This window comes from Pteronotus mesoamericanus, unplaced genomic scaffold, assembly GCF_021234165.1.
Source record: "Pteronotus mesoamericanus isolate MK-2021 breed Mesoamerican mustached bat unplaced genomic scaffold, CSHL_Meso_final contig_436, whole genome shotgun sequence".
NCBI classification, from domain to species: Eukaryota; Metazoa; Chordata; class Mammalia; order Chiroptera; family Mormoopidae; genus Pteronotus; species Pteronotus mesoamericanus.
Window position 1 is genome coordinate 1,026,911 of NW_026555164.1, and position 19,355 is coordinate 1,046,265.

General features: G+C 71.7%; 1 protein-coding gene across 1 annotated transcript in view; it reads left to right on the top strand.

Moving 5' to 3' along the window:
• LAMA5 (laminin subunit alpha 5) overlaps positions 1 to 19,355 on the top strand; it is a 44,455-nt gene that overhangs the window by 21,690 nt on the left and 3,410 nt on the right. The window contains exons 16-67 of the mRNA XM_054577547.1: positions 35 to 172; positions 566 to 618; positions 830 to 935; positions 1,045 to 1,097; positions 1,187 to 1,292; positions 1,630 to 1,729; positions 1,882 to 2,038; positions 2,129 to 2,267; positions 2,440 to 2,582; positions 2,680 to 2,786; positions 2,883 to 3,036; positions 3,339 to 3,499; positions 3,586 to 3,694; positions 5,274 to 5,371; positions 5,448 to 5,649; positions 5,753 to 5,879; positions 6,397 to 6,536; positions 7,082 to 7,197; positions 7,310 to 7,521; positions 7,910 to 8,114; positions 8,347 to 8,491; positions 8,665 to 8,805; positions 8,931 to 9,092; positions 9,211 to 9,312; positions 9,411 to 9,494; positions 10,223 to 10,453; positions 10,801 to 10,914; positions 11,105 to 11,232; positions 11,365 to 11,445; positions 11,533 to 11,747; positions 12,138 to 12,238; positions 12,399 to 12,579; positions 12,684 to 12,833; positions 13,126 to 13,277; positions 13,345 to 13,455; positions 13,636 to 13,747; positions 14,292 to 14,456; positions 14,584 to 14,780; positions 14,927 to 15,043; positions 15,157 to 15,311; positions 15,463 to 15,604; positions 15,705 to 15,807; positions 16,311 to 16,421; positions 17,121 to 17,300; positions 17,416 to 17,564; positions 17,658 to 17,828; positions 17,931 to 18,067; positions 18,149 to 18,302; positions 18,444 to 18,577; positions 18,668 to 18,830; positions 18,982 to 19,104; positions 19,189 to 19,337. Coding sequence (XP_054433522.1) covers positions 35 to 172; positions 566 to 618; positions 830 to 935; positions 1,045 to 1,097; positions 1,187 to 1,292; positions 1,630 to 1,729; positions 1,882 to 2,038; positions 2,129 to 2,267; positions 2,440 to 2,582; positions 2,680 to 2,786; positions 2,883 to 3,036; positions 3,339 to 3,499; positions 3,586 to 3,694; positions 5,274 to 5,371; positions 5,448 to 5,649; positions 5,753 to 5,879; positions 6,397 to 6,536; positions 7,082 to 7,197; positions 7,310 to 7,521; positions 7,910 to 8,114; positions 8,347 to 8,491; positions 8,665 to 8,805; positions 8,931 to 9,092; positions 9,211 to 9,312; positions 9,411 to 9,494; positions 10,223 to 10,453; positions 10,801 to 10,914; positions 11,105 to 11,232; positions 11,365 to 11,445; positions 11,533 to 11,747; positions 12,138 to 12,238; positions 12,399 to 12,579; positions 12,684 to 12,833; positions 13,126 to 13,277; positions 13,345 to 13,455; positions 13,636 to 13,747; positions 14,292 to 14,456; positions 14,584 to 14,780; positions 14,927 to 15,043; positions 15,157 to 15,311; positions 15,463 to 15,604; positions 15,705 to 15,807; positions 16,311 to 16,421; positions 17,121 to 17,300; positions 17,416 to 17,564; positions 17,658 to 17,828; positions 17,931 to 18,067; positions 18,149 to 18,302; positions 18,444 to 18,577; positions 18,668 to 18,830; positions 18,982 to 19,104; positions 19,189 to 19,337 — 7,186 coding nt within the window. The remainder of the gene's footprint in view (positions 1 to 34; positions 173 to 565; positions 619 to 829; positions 936 to 1,044; positions 1,098 to 1,186; positions 1,293 to 1,629; positions 1,730 to 1,881; positions 2,039 to 2,128; positions 2,268 to 2,439; positions 2,583 to 2,679; positions 2,787 to 2,882; positions 3,037 to 3,338; positions 3,500 to 3,585; positions 3,695 to 5,273; positions 5,372 to 5,447; positions 5,650 to 5,752; positions 5,880 to 6,396; positions 6,537 to 7,081; positions 7,198 to 7,309; positions 7,522 to 7,909; positions 8,115 to 8,346; positions 8,492 to 8,664; positions 8,806 to 8,930; positions 9,093 to 9,210; positions 9,313 to 9,410; positions 9,495 to 10,222; positions 10,454 to 10,800; positions 10,915 to 11,104; positions 11,233 to 11,364; positions 11,446 to 11,532; positions 11,748 to 12,137; positions 12,239 to 12,398; positions 12,580 to 12,683; positions 12,834 to 13,125; positions 13,278 to 13,344; positions 13,456 to 13,635; positions 13,748 to 14,291; positions 14,457 to 14,583; positions 14,781 to 14,926; positions 15,044 to 15,156; positions 15,312 to 15,462; positions 15,605 to 15,704; positions 15,808 to 16,310; positions 16,422 to 17,120; positions 17,301 to 17,415; positions 17,565 to 17,657; positions 17,829 to 17,930; positions 18,068 to 18,148; positions 18,303 to 18,443; positions 18,578 to 18,667; positions 18,831 to 18,981; positions 19,105 to 19,188; positions 19,338 to 19,355) is intronic.

Here is a 19,355-nt window from a genome sequence, read left to right on the forward strand (position 1 = left end):
CCCGCCGCGCGCCCACACGCTCCTCCTCCCGCAGCCTGCCACTGCTCTGCGGAGGGCTCCCTGCACGCAGCCTGCGACCCCCGCAGCGGACAGTGCGGCTGCCGGCCCCGCGTGACAGGGCTGCGGTGTGACACGTGTGTGCCCGGCACCTACAACTTCCCCGCCTGCGAAGGTGAGGCCGGCGCGCGCTGTGCGTGTGGTTCGTGCCCGTGCATGTGTCCATGTGTTTGCGCGTGTGCAGGTGAGGCCCGTGTGCTGTGCGTGTCGTGTGTCCATGTGTCCCGTAAGTGCCCACGCACAGCTCTGCGTGGTTGTTCCTGGGCGTGTGTCCTCATGGTGTCTGCTCACACACGTGTTCATGAGCATGTGTGCTCATTGCATGTTCCTAACCATGTGCTGGGGAGGGGGAGGCCACGCGGTCCCGGCCTGGGGCAGGAGCGTGGAGGTGCACGTCTTCATGCCTGGTTACGCCTGTGGGAGCCGTGGGTTCTGGCCCGGCCGGGGAGGTGCTTGGCCATCAGGACCAAAGACCAAGGAGTGACCGAGGCAGGACGTCTCTCCACAGCGGGCTCCTGCCACCCTGCAGGCCTGGCCCCCGCCGACAGCCTCCTCCCCCAGGTGAGCCCGGGCCAGCCCTGGTGGGTTGAGGCCATCGCGGCCCCTGCTGGTGGGTCGCTATGGCAACCTCGGGGGCGCATTCCTTCCCCTGCTGGCCCCCTGTCCCCACTCCAGGGGCTCCCAGGGCTGGCGCAGGGCCCAGACTCGGGGCTGAAGGTCCGTGGGTAGGAGGGTGGGGGCCACTCCGACCCTCAGTCTCGTCCTCCCCCAGACACAGGCCCCCTGCACGTGCCGGGCTCACGTGGAAGGGCCAAGCTGCGATCGCTGCAAACCCGGGTTCTGGGGGCTGAGCCCCAGCAACCCCGAGGGCTGCACCCGTGAGTCTTCCGCCAGCGGGTGCTGGGGGCGGGGGAGGGTCCCCACAGAGCCGCGGCCCTGCCGCCGCCTCCCCTCCCGGCACTCAGGCCCGCTCTGCCCGCCCCCCAGGCTGCAGCTGCGACCCCAGAGGCACACTGGGCGGAGCGGCCCAGTGCCAGCTGGTGAGTCTGAGGGCCGAGCCGCGGGGGGCGGTGGTGCAGGCGCATCGGGACCCTCCCCCTGCCCAATCCCACCGCCTCCCTGGCCCTAGGGCAACGGTCAGTGCTTCTGCAAGCCCCACGTGTGCGGCCAGACCTGCGCGGCGTGCAGGGACGGCTTCTTTGGGCTGGACCGGGCCGACTACTTTGGCTGCCGCAGTGAGTGCCCCTCATGGGGCTCTGGGGCCACGTGCTGGGGTGAGCGGGGCCTGGGGCGGGGCCTGGGGCGGGGCCTGGGCACAGCCGGCGCCACGGGCGGGGTCTGCCCGCAGGCAGCCTCTGCTTGTTCTGCGCCCAAGGACCTCACGGGTCAACCTCGTGCCCCGGAGCCTGGGCTGAGAACCTCCCTCGTCCGGAGTCCCAGCGGGCCCCTCAGCCCTGCCGCTGGGAGAAGGCAGATGGAGCCCGCGCCTGCCTGTGAGCGCTGAGCGGGGTCCTGGGCCGGGGGCAGCTCCGACCTCGCTCACGCCCTGTCTCCACCCCCAACCCCGTGCAGGCTGCCGGTGTGATGTTGGCGGTGCGCTCGGCCAGGGCTGTGAACCGAGAACGGGCGCCTGCCGGTGCCGCCCCAACACCCAGGGCCCCACCTGCAGCGAGTGGGTGTCCCATTCCGACCGGGCTGGGGGCCTGGGGGGCCTGGGGGGCAGGGGCCGGGGGGCGGTGGCTCGTCCGCTGGGCTTGTCCCTGGGGGCCCTGGCGGCTGTACAGGGCCGGCGCCTGCCCCCCGTGACGCCCCTGCCGTGGCCAGGCCGGCGCGGAACCACTACCTGCCTGACCTGCACCGCCTGCGCCTGGAGCTGGAGGAGGCGGCCACGCCCGAGGGCCACACGGTGCGCTTTGGCTTCAACCCCCTCGAGTTCGAGAACTTCAGCTGGCGGGGCTACGCGCAGATGGCGCCCATCCAGGTGGGTCCGGGGTGGGCAGACCTCGGAAGCCCTGGGATCGGGCTGGGAGAGGCCAGGGAGGGGTGACCCCGATGCTCCACGCCTCCGCAGCCCAGGATTGTGGCCAGGCTGACCGTGACCTCCCCTGACCTCTTCTGGCTCGTCTTCCGCTACGTCAATCGCGGGCCCACTAGCGTGAGCGGGCGGGTCTCCGTGCAGGAGGAGGGCAAGTTCGCCGCCTGTGCCAACTGTGAGTGCCCCGGGCGGTGGGGCCCCCACCCCCGCTCGCGCCCGCATCCCGCCGAGCCCCCACCCGCCTCAGCCTGTGTGGGCGGAAGCCAGGCCCTGCCGCTCACTCGCCCTGGGGAGTGCGGCCTGGGCCCCCGGGCTGGGTCCGGCCTCACCGCCCGCCCGCCCCCCAGGCACGGAGCAGAGCCAGCCTGTGGTGTTCCCGCCCAGCACGGAGCCCGCCTTCGTCACCGTGCCTCAGCGGGGCCTGGGGGGGCCCTTCGTGCTGAACCCTGGAGCCTGGGCCCTGCTCGTGGAGGCCGAGGGGGTGCTTCTGGTGAGACGGGGTCCGCGGGCTGTTGGGGTCGGAGCGGGCGGGGGGCCCAGGCGCGGCCACAGCATCCACCGCCCGCCCTCTGCCCTCCCGCCTCCAGGACTACGTGGTTCTGCTGCCCAGCGCCTACTACGAGGCGGCCCTGCTGCAGCTGCGGGTGACCGAGGCCTGCAGGTTCCGGCCCGCTGCCCAGCACTCCGGGGAGAAGTGAGGGCCAGTCCAGTGGGGGGGGCGGGGGGCCAGCCCCCTCTGTGCTCAGGCCGCTGGCCCCGTGCTGACTCGGACCGTGTCCCCCGCCCACAGCTGCCTCCTCTACACCCACCTGCCCCTGGACGGCTTCCCCTCAGCCCCTGGGCCTGGGGCCCTGTGCCTCCGTGACAACAGCCTGCCGCGGCCCTGCCCCACGGAGCAGCTCAGCCCCTCGCACCCGCCGCTGGTCCTCTGCCAGGGCAGCGACGTGCGTGTCCTGGGGGTCAAGGCCTGGGGGGAGGCATGCCCTTGGCCTGGGGGACGAGACACGGTCAGGGCAAGAGTGACCAGGGCAAGGCGGAGCTCGGGACCCAGGACGCCCTTGGGGGCCCGGCCCCAGCCCTGGAGCTGGCTCGCTGTGTGGCTGTGCGGCTGCCCACTCCTCTGAGGTCCCTGCCTGGGCCTCGGGTGGGCAGGGGCGGGCAGAGGGCCGCACGCTGCCGTGTCCTGGGAGGGAGCCGTGCTCCCGGGTGGGGGCGGGGCGGGCCTCTGATTGCCCTGTCCCCCCAGGTGGACGTCCAGCTGCAGGTGGTGGTGCCGCGGCCAGGCCGCTACGCCCTGGTGGTGGAGTATGCCAACGAGGCAGCCCGCCAGGAGCTGGGGGTGGCCGTGCACAGCCCCCGGCAGCCCCCGCAGCAGGGCACGCTCACCCTGCACCCCTGCCTGTACAGGTGCGCACAGAGGGGGCGGGGGGCCCAGGGCCCGGTGGGAGGGCTGGACCCGGAGCTGCCGGCTGCTGACCGCCCCGCCCCTGCAGCACGCTGTGCCGCGGCGCCGCCCTGGACAACCAGCACCTCCCGGCAGCCTTCCACCTGGACACAGAGGCCAGTGTCCGACTCACAGCCGAGCAGGCACACTTCTTCCTGGTAAGGCCCTGACCCCCGACCTCTCGTCTGCGCCTGCCTCAGGACTCCTGGGGGGTCGGATCGTTCAGGTTTTTTTTTTTTTTTAAATAAAGATATTACTTATTTTTGGAGAAAGGGGGAAAAAAGGGAGAAAAGAGAGAAACATCCCGGTGCGGCTGCCTCTCGCACGCCCCCTGCTGGGGACCTGGCCTGCAACCCAGGCCTGTGCCCCGACTGGGGATTGAACTGGCCACCCTGTGGTTCGCAGGCCACCCCTCAGTACCCTGAGCCACACTGGTCAGGGCAGATCGTTCAGATTTTAAACCCACATAAAAAAGGGAGAGAAGAGTGTTAACGGGCCCAGGTTCCTGTCACCAGGGCGCCGTTAGCTCGGGCCGCATCTCGGTTCTTCCGGAACACGGGTTTTCCTCCTGGGGGCACAGAACATCTGTTTATTTCCTACTAACACCCACAGCCCCGTAAGGGGGCGTGTGATTCACTGGAGCGAGAGCGGGAACAAACAGTGATCTTAACAAAAACCTGGCTGTGGTACCATTGATCGACACCTGCCCCCGTGCGCCCAGGGGCCCTCTCTGGACTTGGGACGGGGCCCCTTCGCGGGGCGTCCTGAGACTCCAGGCCCAGCAGCTCTGTGGGACGCCGCTTCTGTACCAGCCTCGCAGGCTGGGTAACCTCGTGGTAATTGAGTCGCCGTAATCACAACGTGGCGCAGCCTCGGTGGTTCTGGGCCCAGAACCAAGCGCCAGGGTGCACTCAAGACCAGCTAGAGCAGGGGGCATCTGTCCCCCAGAAGTGGCGCACGGTCTCTTGCACCCCACTTCCTCAGGCCTTCGGGAAACTCATCTGAGCAATAACTGCACAGTTTTTATCAAAGTGGCCGGTACTGACGAGATACCGGCCACACCAAAGAGTGACCGCCGGGCCCGGGGTCAGGGTTGCTGATCCCACTTGGCAGAGCCGTGTGCTTTCAGTGTTGCCAGCGGACACGCGTCGCTGCGGCTGCTCCCGGTCTGTCCTCTGTGGGCCCTGTGCTTTCCCGGGCCTGTGGCTGTGACCGGGCTGTGTCCACCTTTCCACGGAGCATTTCCACCTCCATGGGAACACACGGCGCACGGGACGCCCTGCGGGCCCCCCGGGTGGCCCCCCACACGCCGATCGCACCCTGACCCTGCCTATTCCGGAACTTTCTGTAACGAACCCCACAGGGCGTCCTTCTGCTGACCCCGTGTGGGCGGCGAGTGGGGGTGCTGCTGTCCTCACGCGGTGCTCTCTCTGTCACTGCTGCAGCGCCTCGGTTTGGTCGTATCTGTCAGTGCGCGCTTCCAGCGGCAGTGGGACGGCCCAGGGCAGACAGGCCTGCCCGGGACCCCGTCCCGGGAGCTCGGGGGAGGCAGGCGGCGAGGAGTGGTCTTGGGGTCAGCTGGGAGGGCGCCCAGAAACTGCAGTCGAGGGCGAGGAGTTGGGCCGCACCCCTCCTCCGGTGCGGCCCGGCAAGGCCTTGGTGCCGGAGCTGGGCTCGGGTCGGCCGCGGTGTGGACAGGCTGCACCCTCACGCCCACGCCTGGCCCCCCACCCACAGCACAGCATCACCCTGGTGCCCATGGAGACGTTCAGCCTGGAGTTTGTGGAGCCGCAGGTCCGCTGCATCAGCACCCACGGGGCCTTCAGCCCCAGCAGGTAGTGGACGGGCGGGGGCGGGGCGGCCTGGGGGGCCACACCGGCTGGGCCGGGACTCATCCCGCTCTCCCGCCAGTGCCGCCTGCCTGCCCTCCCGCTTCCCGAAGCCGCCCCAGCCCGTCATCCTCCGGGACTGCCAGGTGCTGCCGCTGCCGCCGGGCCTCCCGCTGCTGCGCTCGCAGGAGCTCACGCCGGGAGCACCCCCGCCCGGGCCCCAGCCCCGGCCCCCCACCGCCGGCGACCCCGAGGCGGAGCCCACCTTGCTGCGACACCCCCAGGTGAGAGCCGGGGGCTGGGGACGGGGGAGTGGGCGGGCAGGACCTGCAGGGGAGCCCCCCAGCGACCCTACCGCTCTGCCCGCTCACGCGCCTCTCCCCGCAGGGCACGGTGGTCTTCGCCACCCACGTGCCCACCTTGGGCCGCTACGCCTTCCTGCTGCACGGCTACCAGCCAGCGCACCCCACCTTCGCGGTCGAGGTCCTCATCAACGGGGGCCGCGTCTGGCAGGGTGAGTGGCGGCGGGGGCGGCTCCGGAACCAGGAGCCTGTGGGCGTCTCAGCCGCAGGGCCCTGTTGTGTGGTCACCACGTGACGTGGACACTGTGCTGGTTCCGTGGCCTGGCGCCCCGGTACCTGGCTGTGAGTGCGGGGCCACACACCCCTCCTGCCATCGGCGCTCCAGCGGGGCGCCCGGGGCCTGCCCGGTGTCCAGTGCTGTCAGCCCCGCCTCCCAGACCCGTCCCGGCCCCCGCTCCTCGCGCCCGTTTCATGGACTAGGCGGCACCCGCCACACGGGCAATGGAGGGATCACACACGGGACACTAGCTGATGGCCCACGTGCTGCTACGTGTTTGTCTATTTTGTTATCGTCGCTGTGCCAAGCCCAGGGGCCACGCTGGCCCACGGAGTGTGGGGGCTGAGCCCCTCCCCACAGTGACCCCCAGACGGCCCCCGGCCTGGGCCGAGGCCCTCGGGCCGGGGGTGGTCCGTGTGCGGGGGGCTGACCTGCCTCTTCTTCCCCTCCAGGCCACGCGAACGCCACCTTCTGCCCGCACGCCTACGGCTGCCGCATCCTGGTGGTGTGCGAGGGCCAGGCCGTCCTGGACGTGACCGACAGCGAGCTCACGGTGACCGTGCGCGTGCCCGAGGGCCGGTGGCTCTGGCTGGTGAGTCCTGAGGCTGGTGAGCCCGCACGGTAGACATCCTGAACCTGTCCGGGGACCAGCTGTCCCCACCCCGGTGGCACGGCCCTCGGTCACTCAGCCAGAGTGTGTCCCCTGCCTGTACTCACACCAGGGGTGCTGGGTGCCGGGAGCAGCGGCCTCTGGGGACCTCCAGAGCCACCCCATGAGATGCCGGCGGGGGCCCAGGAGCTAAGAGAAAGCTCACCAACCAACACCCCAGGGCCCCGCTGGTCAGGGTGGCTTCCTGAGTGGGCGGAGCCTGCAGGGTGCAGAGGGAGGCAGGGGGTGCTACCTCCTCCCACACCCCAAGCTCCCAGGAGGCCGTGGGGGCTGGCCCCCCTCCAAGTGGCCCAGGCGTGGGAGGGACCCAGCCCCTCCCAGTCTTGCCCGGGCTCGGGGCCACGATGGGGCGCCAACACCATCTTAGCTGCCCTGCCAGATGGTGGCCAGTCGCAGGGGTCCCTGGAGCTGAGCCCCAGCAGGCAGGCCCTGGCTCCCGGGAGATGACCAGACCCTGGTTGCCCTAGGAGTACGTGCTGGTGGTCCCCGAGAACGCCTACAGCCCCAGCTACCTGCGGGAGGAGCCCCTGGACAAGTCCTATGACTTCATCAGCCAGTGTGCCAGCCAAGGCTACCACATCAGGTGGGCGGGGTGGGGCTTGGGTGGGCGTGGCCTGGGCGGGACTGGAGGCTGGGGGCAGGGCTCCGGCAGAGCCAGGCAGGGCGCTGGCCTCACCACCTTCCCCTCACCCCAGCCCCACCAGTTCATCCCAGTTCTGCCGAGACGCAGCCACCTCTCTGTCCCTCTTCTATAACAACGGGGCTCTGCCTTGCGGGTGCCACGAAGTCGGCGCCACGAGCCCTACGTGTGAGCGCTTCGGGGGCCAGTGTCCCTGCCGTGCCTACGTCATTGGCCGAGACTGCTCCCGCTGCGCCACCGGCTACTGGGGCTTCCCCAACTGTAGGCGTGAGTACCTCGGTCCGGCGCTTGGCCAGCTGGGGGTGGCGCCTGAACTCGGGGGCTTTCTGGTAAAGGGGGGCTCCCCAGGAAGTATCGACAGGGGTCAGGAGGTCATTCTAGAGCCTGGCAGACCAGTCCAGGCACCTGCCATCCTTGGGACCTTGGGCAGCTTCCGGCCCAGGCCTTACAGGGTTGTCTGGACGGTTCCAGGGCCTAGGCGGTGATTCGGCGCTGCCGACCCCAGGTCGGAGGGGCTGCCGGAGGCTCCGGCACAGGGCTGGGCAGGGCCGGGCAGGGAGCAGGGGTGGGGTGCCCCGGCCTCGCTGCCCTGAGCGGCAGCCCGGGGCCCCCGCGAGGGGCAGAGGGGCCCACCAGCCCTGTGCACGTCCCACAGCCTGCGACTGCAGCGGCCGCCTGTGCGAGGAGCTGACCGGCCGCTGCATCTGCCCGCCGCGCACCGTCCCCCCCGACTGCACCGTCTGCCAGCCCCAGACCTTCGGCTGCCACCCCCTGGTCGGCTGCGAGGAGTGTAACTGCTCGGGGCCCGGGGTGCAGGAGCTCACAGACCCCGTCTGCGACAAGGACAGCGGCCAGTGCCGGTGAGAGCCGGGGCCGGGGCGGGTGGCCTCCCGGGGGCCTGGGGTCCGGGTGGCGGTGCTGGGGTCCGAGGGTCCTGAGCCCACCCCCCCCCCATGGTTGCTCCTGGGTGCCGCAGCGTGCTCCCCTTCAGTTCGGGGGGCCGGGGGCCGCCTGCCGTCTCTCGCTTCAGCGTGAGGGGTCTGGGTGGAGGGGAGGTGCAGCGGCTTCTGAACCGCGCCCTCCCGCCCGCAGGTGCCGACCCCACGTGGCAGGACGGCGCTGCGACACCTGCGCTCCAGGCTTCTACGGCTTCCCCCGCTGCCGCCCCTGTGACTGCCACCGCGCCGGCTCTGCGCCCAGCGTGTGCGACCCCCTCACGGGCCAGTGCCGCTGCAAGGTGGGGCCAGGGCCTGCCCCCCGCCCCCTCCGCCGCTGCAGCTCCTCCTGGGGGCGGCTGGGGCTCCCGGGGAGACCGGGGACGACCGCCCGTTGGCGACGGGGTGACAGGGAGACGAGGCGGGGGGGCTGCACGGGGCCGGCCAACCGCCTCGCCCTGACCTCTGCCCCCAGGAGAACGTTCAGGGCCCCAGGTGCGACCAGTGCCGCGTCGGGACCTTCTCCCTGGACGCGGCCAACCCGAAGGGCTGCACGCGCTGCTTTTGCTTCGGGGCCACGGAGCGCTGCCGGAGCTCCATCCACTCCCGCCAGGAGGTGCGTGGGCAGGGCCCCGCCGCGCGGGCGGCCGCGGGGCTCCCCAGCCCGCGGTGCTCGCTGGGGGGGGCGGGCCCGGGGACGCTCGGGGCGCTCACCGAGGCTCCCTCCCGCGCGCCCCGCAGTTCGTGGACATGGACGGCTGGACGCTGGTGAGCAGTGACCGGCAGGTCGTGCCCCACGAGCTGCGGGAGGAGGGCAGCCTGCTCCACGCGGACCTGCGGCGCGTGCCCGAGGGCCTCTCCGAGCTGTACTGGCAGGCGCCGCCCTCCTACCTGGGGGACCGGGTGAGCGGGCGCATCGGGCTGTGGGGGCGGGGGCTCCGTGAGGGTGCTCAGGGCCACCGCGGTGACTCGGCGCGTGGGCAGGGCCTGGCCAGGTCACATTCCCCTGTCCGGTCCCCAGGTGTCATCCTACGGGGGGATCCTCCGCTACGAACTGCACTCGGAGATCCCGCGGGGAGACGTGTTCCTCCCCACGGGGAGCAGGCCGGATGTGGTGCTGCAGGTGACCACTGGGGGCGGGGGTCGCAGCTGGGCAGGTGGGCGGGCATGGCGGAGCGGGACAGCGGGCAGCCCTGACCACGCACGTGCCTGCCTCCCCAGGGCAACCAGATGAGCATCATGTTCCTGGAGCCGGTGTACCCGGGGCCCGGCCAGGGGCACCGTGGACAGCTGCAGCTGGTGGAGGTGGGTGGCGCTGGCCGGGGGCCCGTGTCCCTCGAGGCCCCAGCGTGGCCCGGGAAAGGCCACAGGGGCCCACGACGGTTCTGCCCGCTCACGCCGGACAGCGGCCCCACGGTCACCTGGCCGCGCCTCTCTGGTTGCCTGGGGGCGATGCCCCCGGCCCGGGCTGGCTTCTGGTCCCTGCTCCCTGGCGGGCCCGTGGCTCCCCGCGCTGGGACCTGCCCGTGTCTTTGCCCCATTCCACTTTCTGCTGCTGGTCTGTTCCTTGAGAGGGTTCAGTGTCATTCCTGACACGTACCCCCGCCCAACGCCGGAGAAGTGGCCACCCTTCCCGGTTCGTAGCTCCTCTGTCCCCTCTCAGACGGCGTCGGACTAGCGGAAGTCCTTACGGTCCCTGTTCCCAAGTGTATGGACTTGTCACTGGCAGTTTAGCATTTCTGAGCTTCCTCTGCGACAGTGGCGGTTCCTCCGAGATCAGGAAATACTCACGCTCGTTTTTTTCTAAGAGCGCAAGCGCGTCATCTGTTTGACGCCCTGCCACACACAGCTGGGTTTTGTGCGCCACGGGGGGCGGGGGACCCCGGCGCCGCTTTACCCGCCTCCGTGACAGGTTGTTCCACCCCGAGGGTAGCCCCCTCCTGCCCCATGGGACCTGAGTGTCCCCGTCCCCGTGGGAGGGTCTGTTCTGGGCGCCGGCTCTGTCGCGCTGAGGCCCTGTGGCGGCCCCACAGGGTAACTTCCGGCATGCGGAGACCCACAGCGGCGTGTCCCGCGAGGAGCTCATGATGGTGCTGGCCGGCCTGCAGCAGCTGCAGATCCGCGCCCTCTTCTCCAAGGTCTCCTCGGCCGTCTCCCTGCGCAGGGTGGCGCTGGAGGTGGCCAGCGAGAGGGGTCGGGGGCCTCCGGCCAGCAACGTGGAGCTGTGCATGTGCCCGGCCAACTACCTCGGGGACTCCTGCCAGGTGAGGCGGGGCAGGGGCTGCGGCACGCGTGCCTCTCGCGTGCGCGTCCGCCCTCCCCCAGCGCCCGCTCTTGCCTTCCGCCCCTGCTAGTGCCACCCCATTTTTCTCTTGCACCCGCTGGGTGTCACCCTCCCAGCAGCCCGACCTTCCCGCCGGAGGCCCAGCCAGCTGCTTGGCCCACCGACCAGCCAACGCACTGTCACCCCGTGTCCCTGCCGGCCCTCGGTCCATGCTCTGCCCCTCCGTCTGCCCACTGGCCCGCGAGGCGGGCCTGTGAGCCCGGTCCCCGGTTGGCCCGGGATCGCGCTGGCCCCGCCTCTCTTCCTGATCTCGGGTGCCGCCCCCAGGAATGCGCCCCCGGCTCCTACCGGGACGCCAAAGGGCTCTTTCTGGGCCGCTGCGTCCCCTGTCAGTGCTACGGCCACTCAGACCTCTGCGTCCCCGGCGTGGGCACCTGCCTGGTGAGTGGGGCCTGGCGGAGGGAGGGCAGCCACCAAGGCACCCACGAGGGACCTGCGGGTCAGTGGTCACGGACACATGCCGGCGTGGGAGGCGCCTGGGCAGAGTCCCAGTGGGGTTGGGGGGGCGTGGACCGGACCCCGCTGGTGGGAAGCCGGCGCCCTCTGCGCTGACCCGTCCCCTCCACCGCAGGGCTGCCAGCACAACACCGAGGGCGACCACTGCGAGCGCTGCCAGGCCGGCTTCGTGCGCAATGGGTCCGCGGACCCCGCGGCCCCCTGCGTCAGCTGCCCCTGCCCCGTGTCGGCGCCTTCCAACAAGTGAGCTGGCCGGGGCGGCTGGGTGGGCGCCTGAGGCAGGGACACCGCTGCCTCCTGGAGGCCGGCCCAGCCGGGTACACGGGCGCCCCCGCGGGGGGTGCGGGCACCTGACGGCCGCCTCTGTCCCCGCAGCTTCGCAGTGGGCTGCGTCTTCACCGGGGGCCGCGCGCAGTGTCTGTGCAAACCCGGCTACGCGGGAGCCTCCTGCGAGCGGTGAGCCTGGCGGGTGGTGTGGGGGCGGGGGGGCGCGGCGGGCACAGCCACTCGGGCCGCTGACCCGCCAGCCCGCCCATGCCCCAGGTGCGCCCCCGGCTTCTTCGGGAACCCGCTGGTGCTGGGCAGCTCCTGTCAGCCCTGCAACTGCAGCGGCAACGGGGACCCCAACCTGCTCTTCAATGACTGCGACCCCCTGACGGGCGCCTGCCGCACCTGCCTGCACCACACCGCCGGGCCGCACTGCGAGACCTGCGCGCCCGGCTTCTACGGCAACGCCCTGCTGCCCGGCAACTGCACCCGTAGGCGCCGCGCCCCCGGGGGGCGGCCTGGCGGGGAGGTGGGGGTCCCTGGGAGCGGTGGGGCCCCCCGCCCCGTCAGACCACGGGCCGCTGCGGGGCTGGCCTCTGCTGGGTGGTCCCCGGAGGGCTGTGGCCCCTCCCTCTGACGGGCAGACAGTGAGGGGGCACCGGGGGCGCAGCATGTCGTGGCGTGGGAGGTGCTAACTCTGGGCCGGCCTGGGGCCGGGGACGGGGGTAACAGTGAGGGGCTCGGGGCTTCCCTGGGGACAGGTGGAGATGGGGCGGGTGGCCGGGGCGGGGGAGGGGAAGCAGGAGCTCCCTCCCCGTCTGTGGGCCGCAGGAGAGGCTGGGGCGGGGGGAGGGCTGCGGTCACAGCCCCGCCTCCTCCAGGGTGCGACTGCTCCCCCTGTGGGACGGAGGCCTGTGACCCCCACAGCGGGCGGTGTTTGTGCAAGGCCGGCGTGACGGGGCCTCGCTGTGACCGCTGTCAGGTAGGGCTGCCTGGGAGGGGCGGGGCCTGGGCTGGAGGGGCGGGGCCTGGGCTGGAGGGGCGGGGCCCTGGTGAGCGGGGCTGGAAACATAGGATTGAAGGCGTGGAAGAAGCAGAGTCGGGAGGGCTGGCGGGAGCTTTGACCACACCTGCGCCCACAGGAAGGACACTTCGGCTTCGAGGGCTGCAGGGGTTGCCGCCCGTGCGCCTGTGGACCAGCCGCTGAGGGCTCTGCGTGCCACCCCCAGAGTGGACAATGCCACTGCCGGCCAGGGGCTGGGGGGCTCCAGTGCCGAGAGTGTGCCGCCGGCCACTGGGGGCGCCCCGAACAGGGCTGCAGGCGTGAGTGCGGCTGGCGGGGCCCCGGGGGGTGGGGCCCCGGGGAGGCGAGTGCCCAGGGGCCCTCTGCCAGCCCCCCCACCTGACCCCGCCCTCCCGCGCCCCAGGCTGCCAGTGCCAGGGGGGCCACTGCGACGTGTACACAGGCCGCTGCACGTGCCCGCCGGGGCTCAGCGGGGACCGCTGCGACGCCTGCAGCCAGCAGCACCAGGTGCTGGTGCCGGGCGGGCCTGGGAGCCCGGGCGTGCACTGCGAAGGTTCGTCCCCGCCCCTCCCCTGCCCACTGACCTCGCCCACCGGCCCCCACTGTCCCGGCGGCCCTGCGTTAACCTCAGCTTTCAGAGGAGTCCTGCGGCCCCAACTCTCCCTCTCGGTTTTCCAAGGGACGCCATTCCTGTCCTTGTTACACTGCGCCCCGGATCCCCCGTGCTGACCCCTGACCCTCACCTTAGCCCAGCCTAGTGCCCCCATCCCAGCGCCATGACCCCGGGCGGACCCCCCGCCCCCCTCACCCCCGGCTCACCGGCCTCACCCGCCCGACCCGCCCAGTGTGTGACCACTGCGTGGTCCTGCTTTTGGACGACCTGGAGCGGCTCGGCGGCCTCCTGCCCGCCATCCACGAACAGCTGCGCAGCATCAACACCAGCTCCGCAGCCTGGGCCCGGCTGCACAGGCTGAACGCCTCCATCGCGGACCTGAAGGTAAGGGGTGGCGGCCCCCCGGCCTCCCCGGCGCAGGCTGCAGGCCCTCACGGTCCCCTCCCCACAGAGCCAGCTCCGGAGCCCCACCAGCCCCCGCCACGAGGCCGCGCAGCAGCTGGACACACTGGAGAGGCGGGGCGAGAGCCTCAGGCAGGACGCGCAGCGGCTGGACGGACAGGCAGGACCCCAGGACCCGGGGGGGCCCCTGTCCCTCAGCGGACTCCTCCCCTGGGCCCCAAACCATGCATCTCTCTCCTAACCATCCGCTCAGGCCTAAGGCCACTGCCCAGGCCCCCAGCCTCTCCCCATACCCTGCAGCCAGCAGAGGCCGTGGGCTGATGGGGTGCTGTGTCCACAGGCCGCAGGGGCCCGCGCGCAGGCCGGCCAGCTGCTGGACAGCACGGAGGCCACGCTGGGCCGGGCACGGACGCTGCTGGCCACCATCCAGGCTCTGAACCGGACCCTGAGCGGTAGGGGCTGGTCCGGGGGTGCCGGGAACAAAGCTCCGGGCTCGGAGTGGGGGCTGCCTCCGGGGGCTTGGCCTTGAAGACCTGGCCGGGCTTGGGTGTTTGAACGGGGCGAGGGCGGAGGCCGAGGCGGGAGGGGCGGCCGGTGTGGCCCGAGCAGGAGGGCGGGAGGACCCTGGGAGGTGGGCTGGTGCCCACCCAGCAGGCACCCTATCTCCCTGGGGAAACTCGCTGGTGAGCACCTTAATTACAAACGGGAATGCGTCACCCAGAGATCAGAGGGGACCCGGCCCAGCCCAAGGGCCTGGGAAGAAGCGCATTCAGCCGCGCTCCGGACCGGAGCTGGGGTGGCCCGGGCGAGGGGCCGGGGGAGCACGCGGAGCAGGCCGACAGCGGGCTGTCGGGGTGGGGCTGTGCGGGCAAGAGGAGGGGCCGGCCTGGAGCCGCCTGGGCTGTGCTGAACGTGCTCGCTCGGGCGGGGTCTTCGGCCGGAAGCTGGCAGGCTGAGGCCGGCCCTGGGCGTCACGGCCCCTCCTTAAACCCACAGAACTTGTGACAGACCACCTGTCGCCAGCCAATGCCACGGCCCCATCAGGCGAGCAGCTGCGCCGGACACTGGCCAAGGTGGAGCAGCTCCTCCGGGAGATGCGGGCCCGCAACCTGGGGGCCCCACGGGCAGCAGCCGAGGCCGAGCTGGGCGAGGCCCAGAGACGTGAGTGGGGGCTTTGGCCCGCAGGGCCGCGGTGGGAGGGGCGGGGGCTTGGCCGGCAGCCCTGGGGCTGAGGTGGGCACCAGGAGGCACCGCCCAAGTGACTGACCCCATGCCGGGTCTCCGCCAGTGCTGACCCGCGTGCAGGAGCAGCTGACCAGCCGCTGGGAGGGGAACCGGGCTCTGGTGGCCCACACCCGAGAGCAGCTGGCCCAGTACGAGGCCGGCCTCATGGACCTGCGCGAGGCCCTGAACCGGGCGGTGGGCACCACGCGTGAGGCCGAAGAGCTCAACAGCCGCAACCAGGAGCGCCTGCAGGAGGCCCTGGTGCGCCCCCCGCCCCCCCGCCCCTCCCGCCTCCCTGCCCCGCGGCCCCGCCTCACCCCCGTCACGCCTCCACCCCAGCCGCCCACCCCCTCGCCCCATCCTGTCTCTGCTTTTGTCTTCTCCTGTGCTCTCCGCATCCCCTCCAGCTTCGGAAGCAGGAGCTGTCCCGCGACAATGCCACCCTGAGGGACAGCATGCAGGCCGCCAGGGAGACCCTGGCCCTGGTCTCTGAGCTTCTGCAGGGCATGGACCGGGCCAAGGAGGTGAGCACCGAGCCCAGGGCTGCGTCCGGGGCGGGTGGGATGCCCTCCGCACGCAGCCCCAGCTGAGCAGGGAGGGGCGGGGCGGGGCTTCCACCGAGCCCCTCCGCCCCCAGGAGCAGGAGCGCCTGGCCGCCAGCCTGGACGGGGCTCGGGCGCCGCTGCTGGAGAAGATCCGCACCTTCGCCTCCATCGACAGCAAGGTGGACCTGGTAGAGGCCGCCGAGGCCCACGCGCAGCGGCTGGACCAGCTGGCGCACAACCTCTCCAGGTGCAGGGCCGGCCGGGGGCGGCCCAGGCCTTGACGGGGGCACCCTCAGCTGGCGGGCCCCAGAGGGAGGAGCCGTCGTCCTTCCGGGGGGAGGCCTGAGGGTCTCTGGCCCCGACCTAACGCGCTTGGACCCTCCCCTGCCCCACCACAGCATCATCCGCGGGGTTAACCAGGACCGCTTCATCCAGCGCGCCATCGAGGCCGCCAACGCCCACAGCAGCATCCTGAGAGCCGTGCAGGCTGCCGAGGGCGCCGCGGGCCAGGCGCTGGAGCAGGCCAGCCGCACCTGGGCGGTGAGGCCCCCCACGCCCCGCCCCCACCCGGGGGGCCCTGCGTCCCCCTCCCAGCTCCCACTGCACGGGTGTGACCTCGGTCCTGTTCCTCTGTCTGCAGAAGGTGGTACAGCAGGGCCTGGCTTCCCGCGCCCGGGAGCTGCGGGCCAACAGCAGTGCCCTGGGGGAGGCCGTTCTCGGGGAGCAGCGGAGGCTGGGCCGCGGTGAGTGCCGGCTGCGCCGGGGCTCGGCAGGCACCTCTCAGTCTCTGGGCACACGCGTGGGGGTTCGTGCATGGTCACGGAGGTGGCTGCCCTCCACTGGCTCAGTGTGCCCACCCCTGGGAGCCCTGGCTTTGTGAGGAGACCCTCGGACGGTGGAAGCGCCCGAGCCAGAGGACGGGGACCAGCTGGTGGTCCCTGTTGCCGTCCTGGCTCAGGGGCCGTGGGCGGGGGGCAGGCTGCCGCGCGAGAAAGGGCTGGCCGGCGGTGGGGCGGGGCTGTTGCTGGAATCGTGGCCAATGGCTGGGCTTCCCTGAGCCTCGGGGGTTCAACCGTGAAATGGGGGCGGCTCCATTTTGCTGTGGGACCAGGAGGCCCAGGTGCAGACTTCCCTGTATGTCTCTGTGCATGTCAGCCCCGGTCCCCCCGGTCAGGAGGGCCAAGGGGGGCTGCACCCAGGTGCTGCGGGCAGGGGCTCCTAGGGACTGAGGCTGCCTCCCCCGCAGTGTGGGCCACCCTCCAGGGCACCGGGACCCAGCTCAGCGATGCCCGGGCCAGGAAGGAGCAGCTGGCAGCCCGGGTCCGGGAGGTGCAGGCCATGCTGGCCATGGACACAGGTAAGCGGAGCCCCCCGGCTCTTGCCCTGACTGCTCGTCCCCCCAGCGAACAGGCACCTGCCCCACAGGAGCGTTGCTGCAGCCAGCGGCCCGGCGGGGGGCTCTGGTGGGGGACCCGCCCCCACCTGCGCCGTCCGAAATGGCGACCAGGGTGGGCGGAGGGAATCCCGAGGTGGGCAGCCCCGGCTCCCTGGGGACCTGCCGCTGGTCGGGAGATAAACGCCGACAAAACAGACCCACGTAGCAAGTGGAAACCGGAAGGGAGACCCAGCGCTTTGGAGAGGACACTGGGCGTGGGGGGCCGGTCCGGAGGCGGGGTGGGCACGCGGGGAGGGGCCGAGGCGGCTCGGAGCGGAGGAGCAGCACGTCCGGCCCCGTGTGGCTGCCCGCTCCAGCGTGGGAAACTGGGCAAGCCTGGGCGTGGGGGCCGCGGGGACTCTGGCAGGGCCACGGGAGAGATGGCAGGGGCACTGCGGGGAGACCTGGCTGAGCTGAGGCCTCAGGGTGACCCCGCTCGGGTCCAAGAGTTCGGCGCCATAGGAGCCACCCCGGGGGAGGCAGGATAGGGCGCGGGCATCCGTGTTCTCAGTGTCCCCATTGCTGGTCGTCGCGGGGGGTCCTCAGCCGTCGCCCCGGTGGGAGACGAGGCTAGCGCGGCCTTCACTGCGCCCTGCCAAGCCTGCCCACTGGCCCCCACAGACGAGACCAGCAAGAAGATCGCCCATGCCAAGGCTGTGGCCGCTGAAGCTCAGGACACGGCCGCCCGCGTGCAGTCGCGACTTCGGGACATGCAGAGGAACCTGGAGCAGTGGCAGGGCCAATACGGGGACCTGCAGAGCCAGGACCTGGGCCAGGCGGTGCTCGATGCCGGCCGCTCAGGTGGGCCCCTGCCTCCCTGCGCCCCCCTTCCCGCATGCCAGGTCCCCGCGGGCGGGCGGGCGGGCGGGCGAGCAGCAGGAAGCACAGGTCTCAGGGCCCACTCCCCTCCCTGCAGTGTCCACGCTGGAGAAGACGCTGCCGCAGCTGCTGGCCAAGCTGAGCCTCCTGGAGAACCGTGGGGTGCACAACGCCAGCCTGGCCCTGTCCGCCAGCATCGGCCGCGTGCGGGAGCTCATCGCCCAGGCCCGGGGCGCTGCCAGCAAGGTGGGCACGAGAGCGGGGCGCGGCAGGGCGCCTGGGAGGCGGCCGGTGGGTGCCGACCGTCCACACAGCACTCACCGTGCACCCTCCACACAGGTCAAGGTGTCCATGAAGTTCAATGGGAACTCGGGGGTGCAGGTGCGCGCCCCCCGGGACCTCGCCGACCTCGCTGCCTACACCGCGCTCAAGTTCTATCTCCAGAGCCCGGAGCCGGAGCCAAGCCAGGCCTACAAGAACCAGTTCGTGCTGTACATGGGCAGCCGCCAGGTACCAGGCGGTGCGGGGGGCGGGCTGGAGGCTGGCGTCTGACGGGAGCGGGCAGGCTGGCCCTGCCGGGCCCCTGTCCCACCGGGCCTCCCACCCACACAGGCCACGGGCGACTACCTGGGTGTGGCTCTGCGTGACCAGAAGGTGCACTGGGTGTACCGCCTGGGAGGCGCAGGCCCCGCCAACCTCAGCGTCGACGAGAGCATCGGGGAGCAGTTCGCAGCCATCAGCATTGACAGGTGGGAACCCGCCCGCCCCGTTGCTTCCCCCGCCCCTGCCGGGACCGCGGGTCCACGCAAACCCCTTGGCTCTGCCCTCAGGACCCTCCAGTTTGGCCACATGTCTGTCACAGTGGAGAACCGGATGGTCCACGAGACCAAGGGCGACACAGTGGCCCCTGGGGCCGAGGGGCTGCTCAACCTGAGGCCCGACGACTTCGTCTTCTACGTGGGCGGCTACCCCAGCAGCTTCACGGTGAGCCTGGCCGGGTCCGGGCCGCAGCCGCCCCGCCACGCGCTTGTCCCCGCGAGCCCTGCTGGGGCCTGGCTTCGGCCCGTGCTGCTCCCCTTGGGCCTGGCCCGGGCGGGGGGTGCTGAGCGCGCACTGTGCCCGCAGCCCCCAGAGCCGCTGCGCTTCCCCGGCTACAACGGCTGCATTGAGATGGGCACACTCAACGAGGAGGTGGTCAGCCTCTACAACTTCGAGAGGACCTTCCAGCTCGACACGGCCGTGGATAAGCCCTGTCCGCGGTAGGCGCGGCCCCGTCCTCCCCTCGCCCCGCCCCTCCCGCCCCCAACCCGGACCGCCCTCCGCTGACCCCTGCGACCTCTGGCCCGCAGCGCCAAGTCGACTGGCGACCCGTGGCTCACGGATGGCTCCTACCTGGAGGGCACCGGCTTTGCCCGCATCAGGATGGATAGTCCGGCCAGCAACACCAAGCGCTTCGAGCAGGAGCTGAGGCTGGTGTCTTCCAAAGGGATCATTTTCTTCCTGCAGCACCAGGCAGGCCCGCAGGCCCCGCCCAGTTCATCTCGCCCGCCCCCCTGCTGGCCCCGCCCCGTCCTGGGCTGACCCCGCCCAATTTGTCGACCCCGCCCGCCCTGCCCACCCTGCGGGCCTGCACCGCCCTGCGCTGAGCCCGCCCACCCCACAGGACCAGTTCCTGTGCCTGGCGGTGATGGACAGTCGCCTCCAGCTCCTCTATGACTTCGGCGAGGGCCTGAAGGAGGCTGTCCCGCTGCATCCCCTGCCGCTCCTGACCTCGGCCAGCAAGGCGGTAAGGCTGGAGCCGGCGGGGCGGGATGGGGCCGGGCCGGCCAAGGACGCCGCAGGCTCTGAAGCCGCGGGCCCTGCCGTCCAGATCCAAGTGTTACTGCTGGGAGGCGGCCGCAAGCGCGTGCTCGTGCGCCTGGAGAGGGTCACCGTGTTCAACCTGGACCAGGAGAACGCGCTGGAGCTGGCCGACACCTACTACTTGGGGGGCGCGCCACCGGAGCAGCTGCCCCCGAGGTGAGCGCGTGCAGGGCA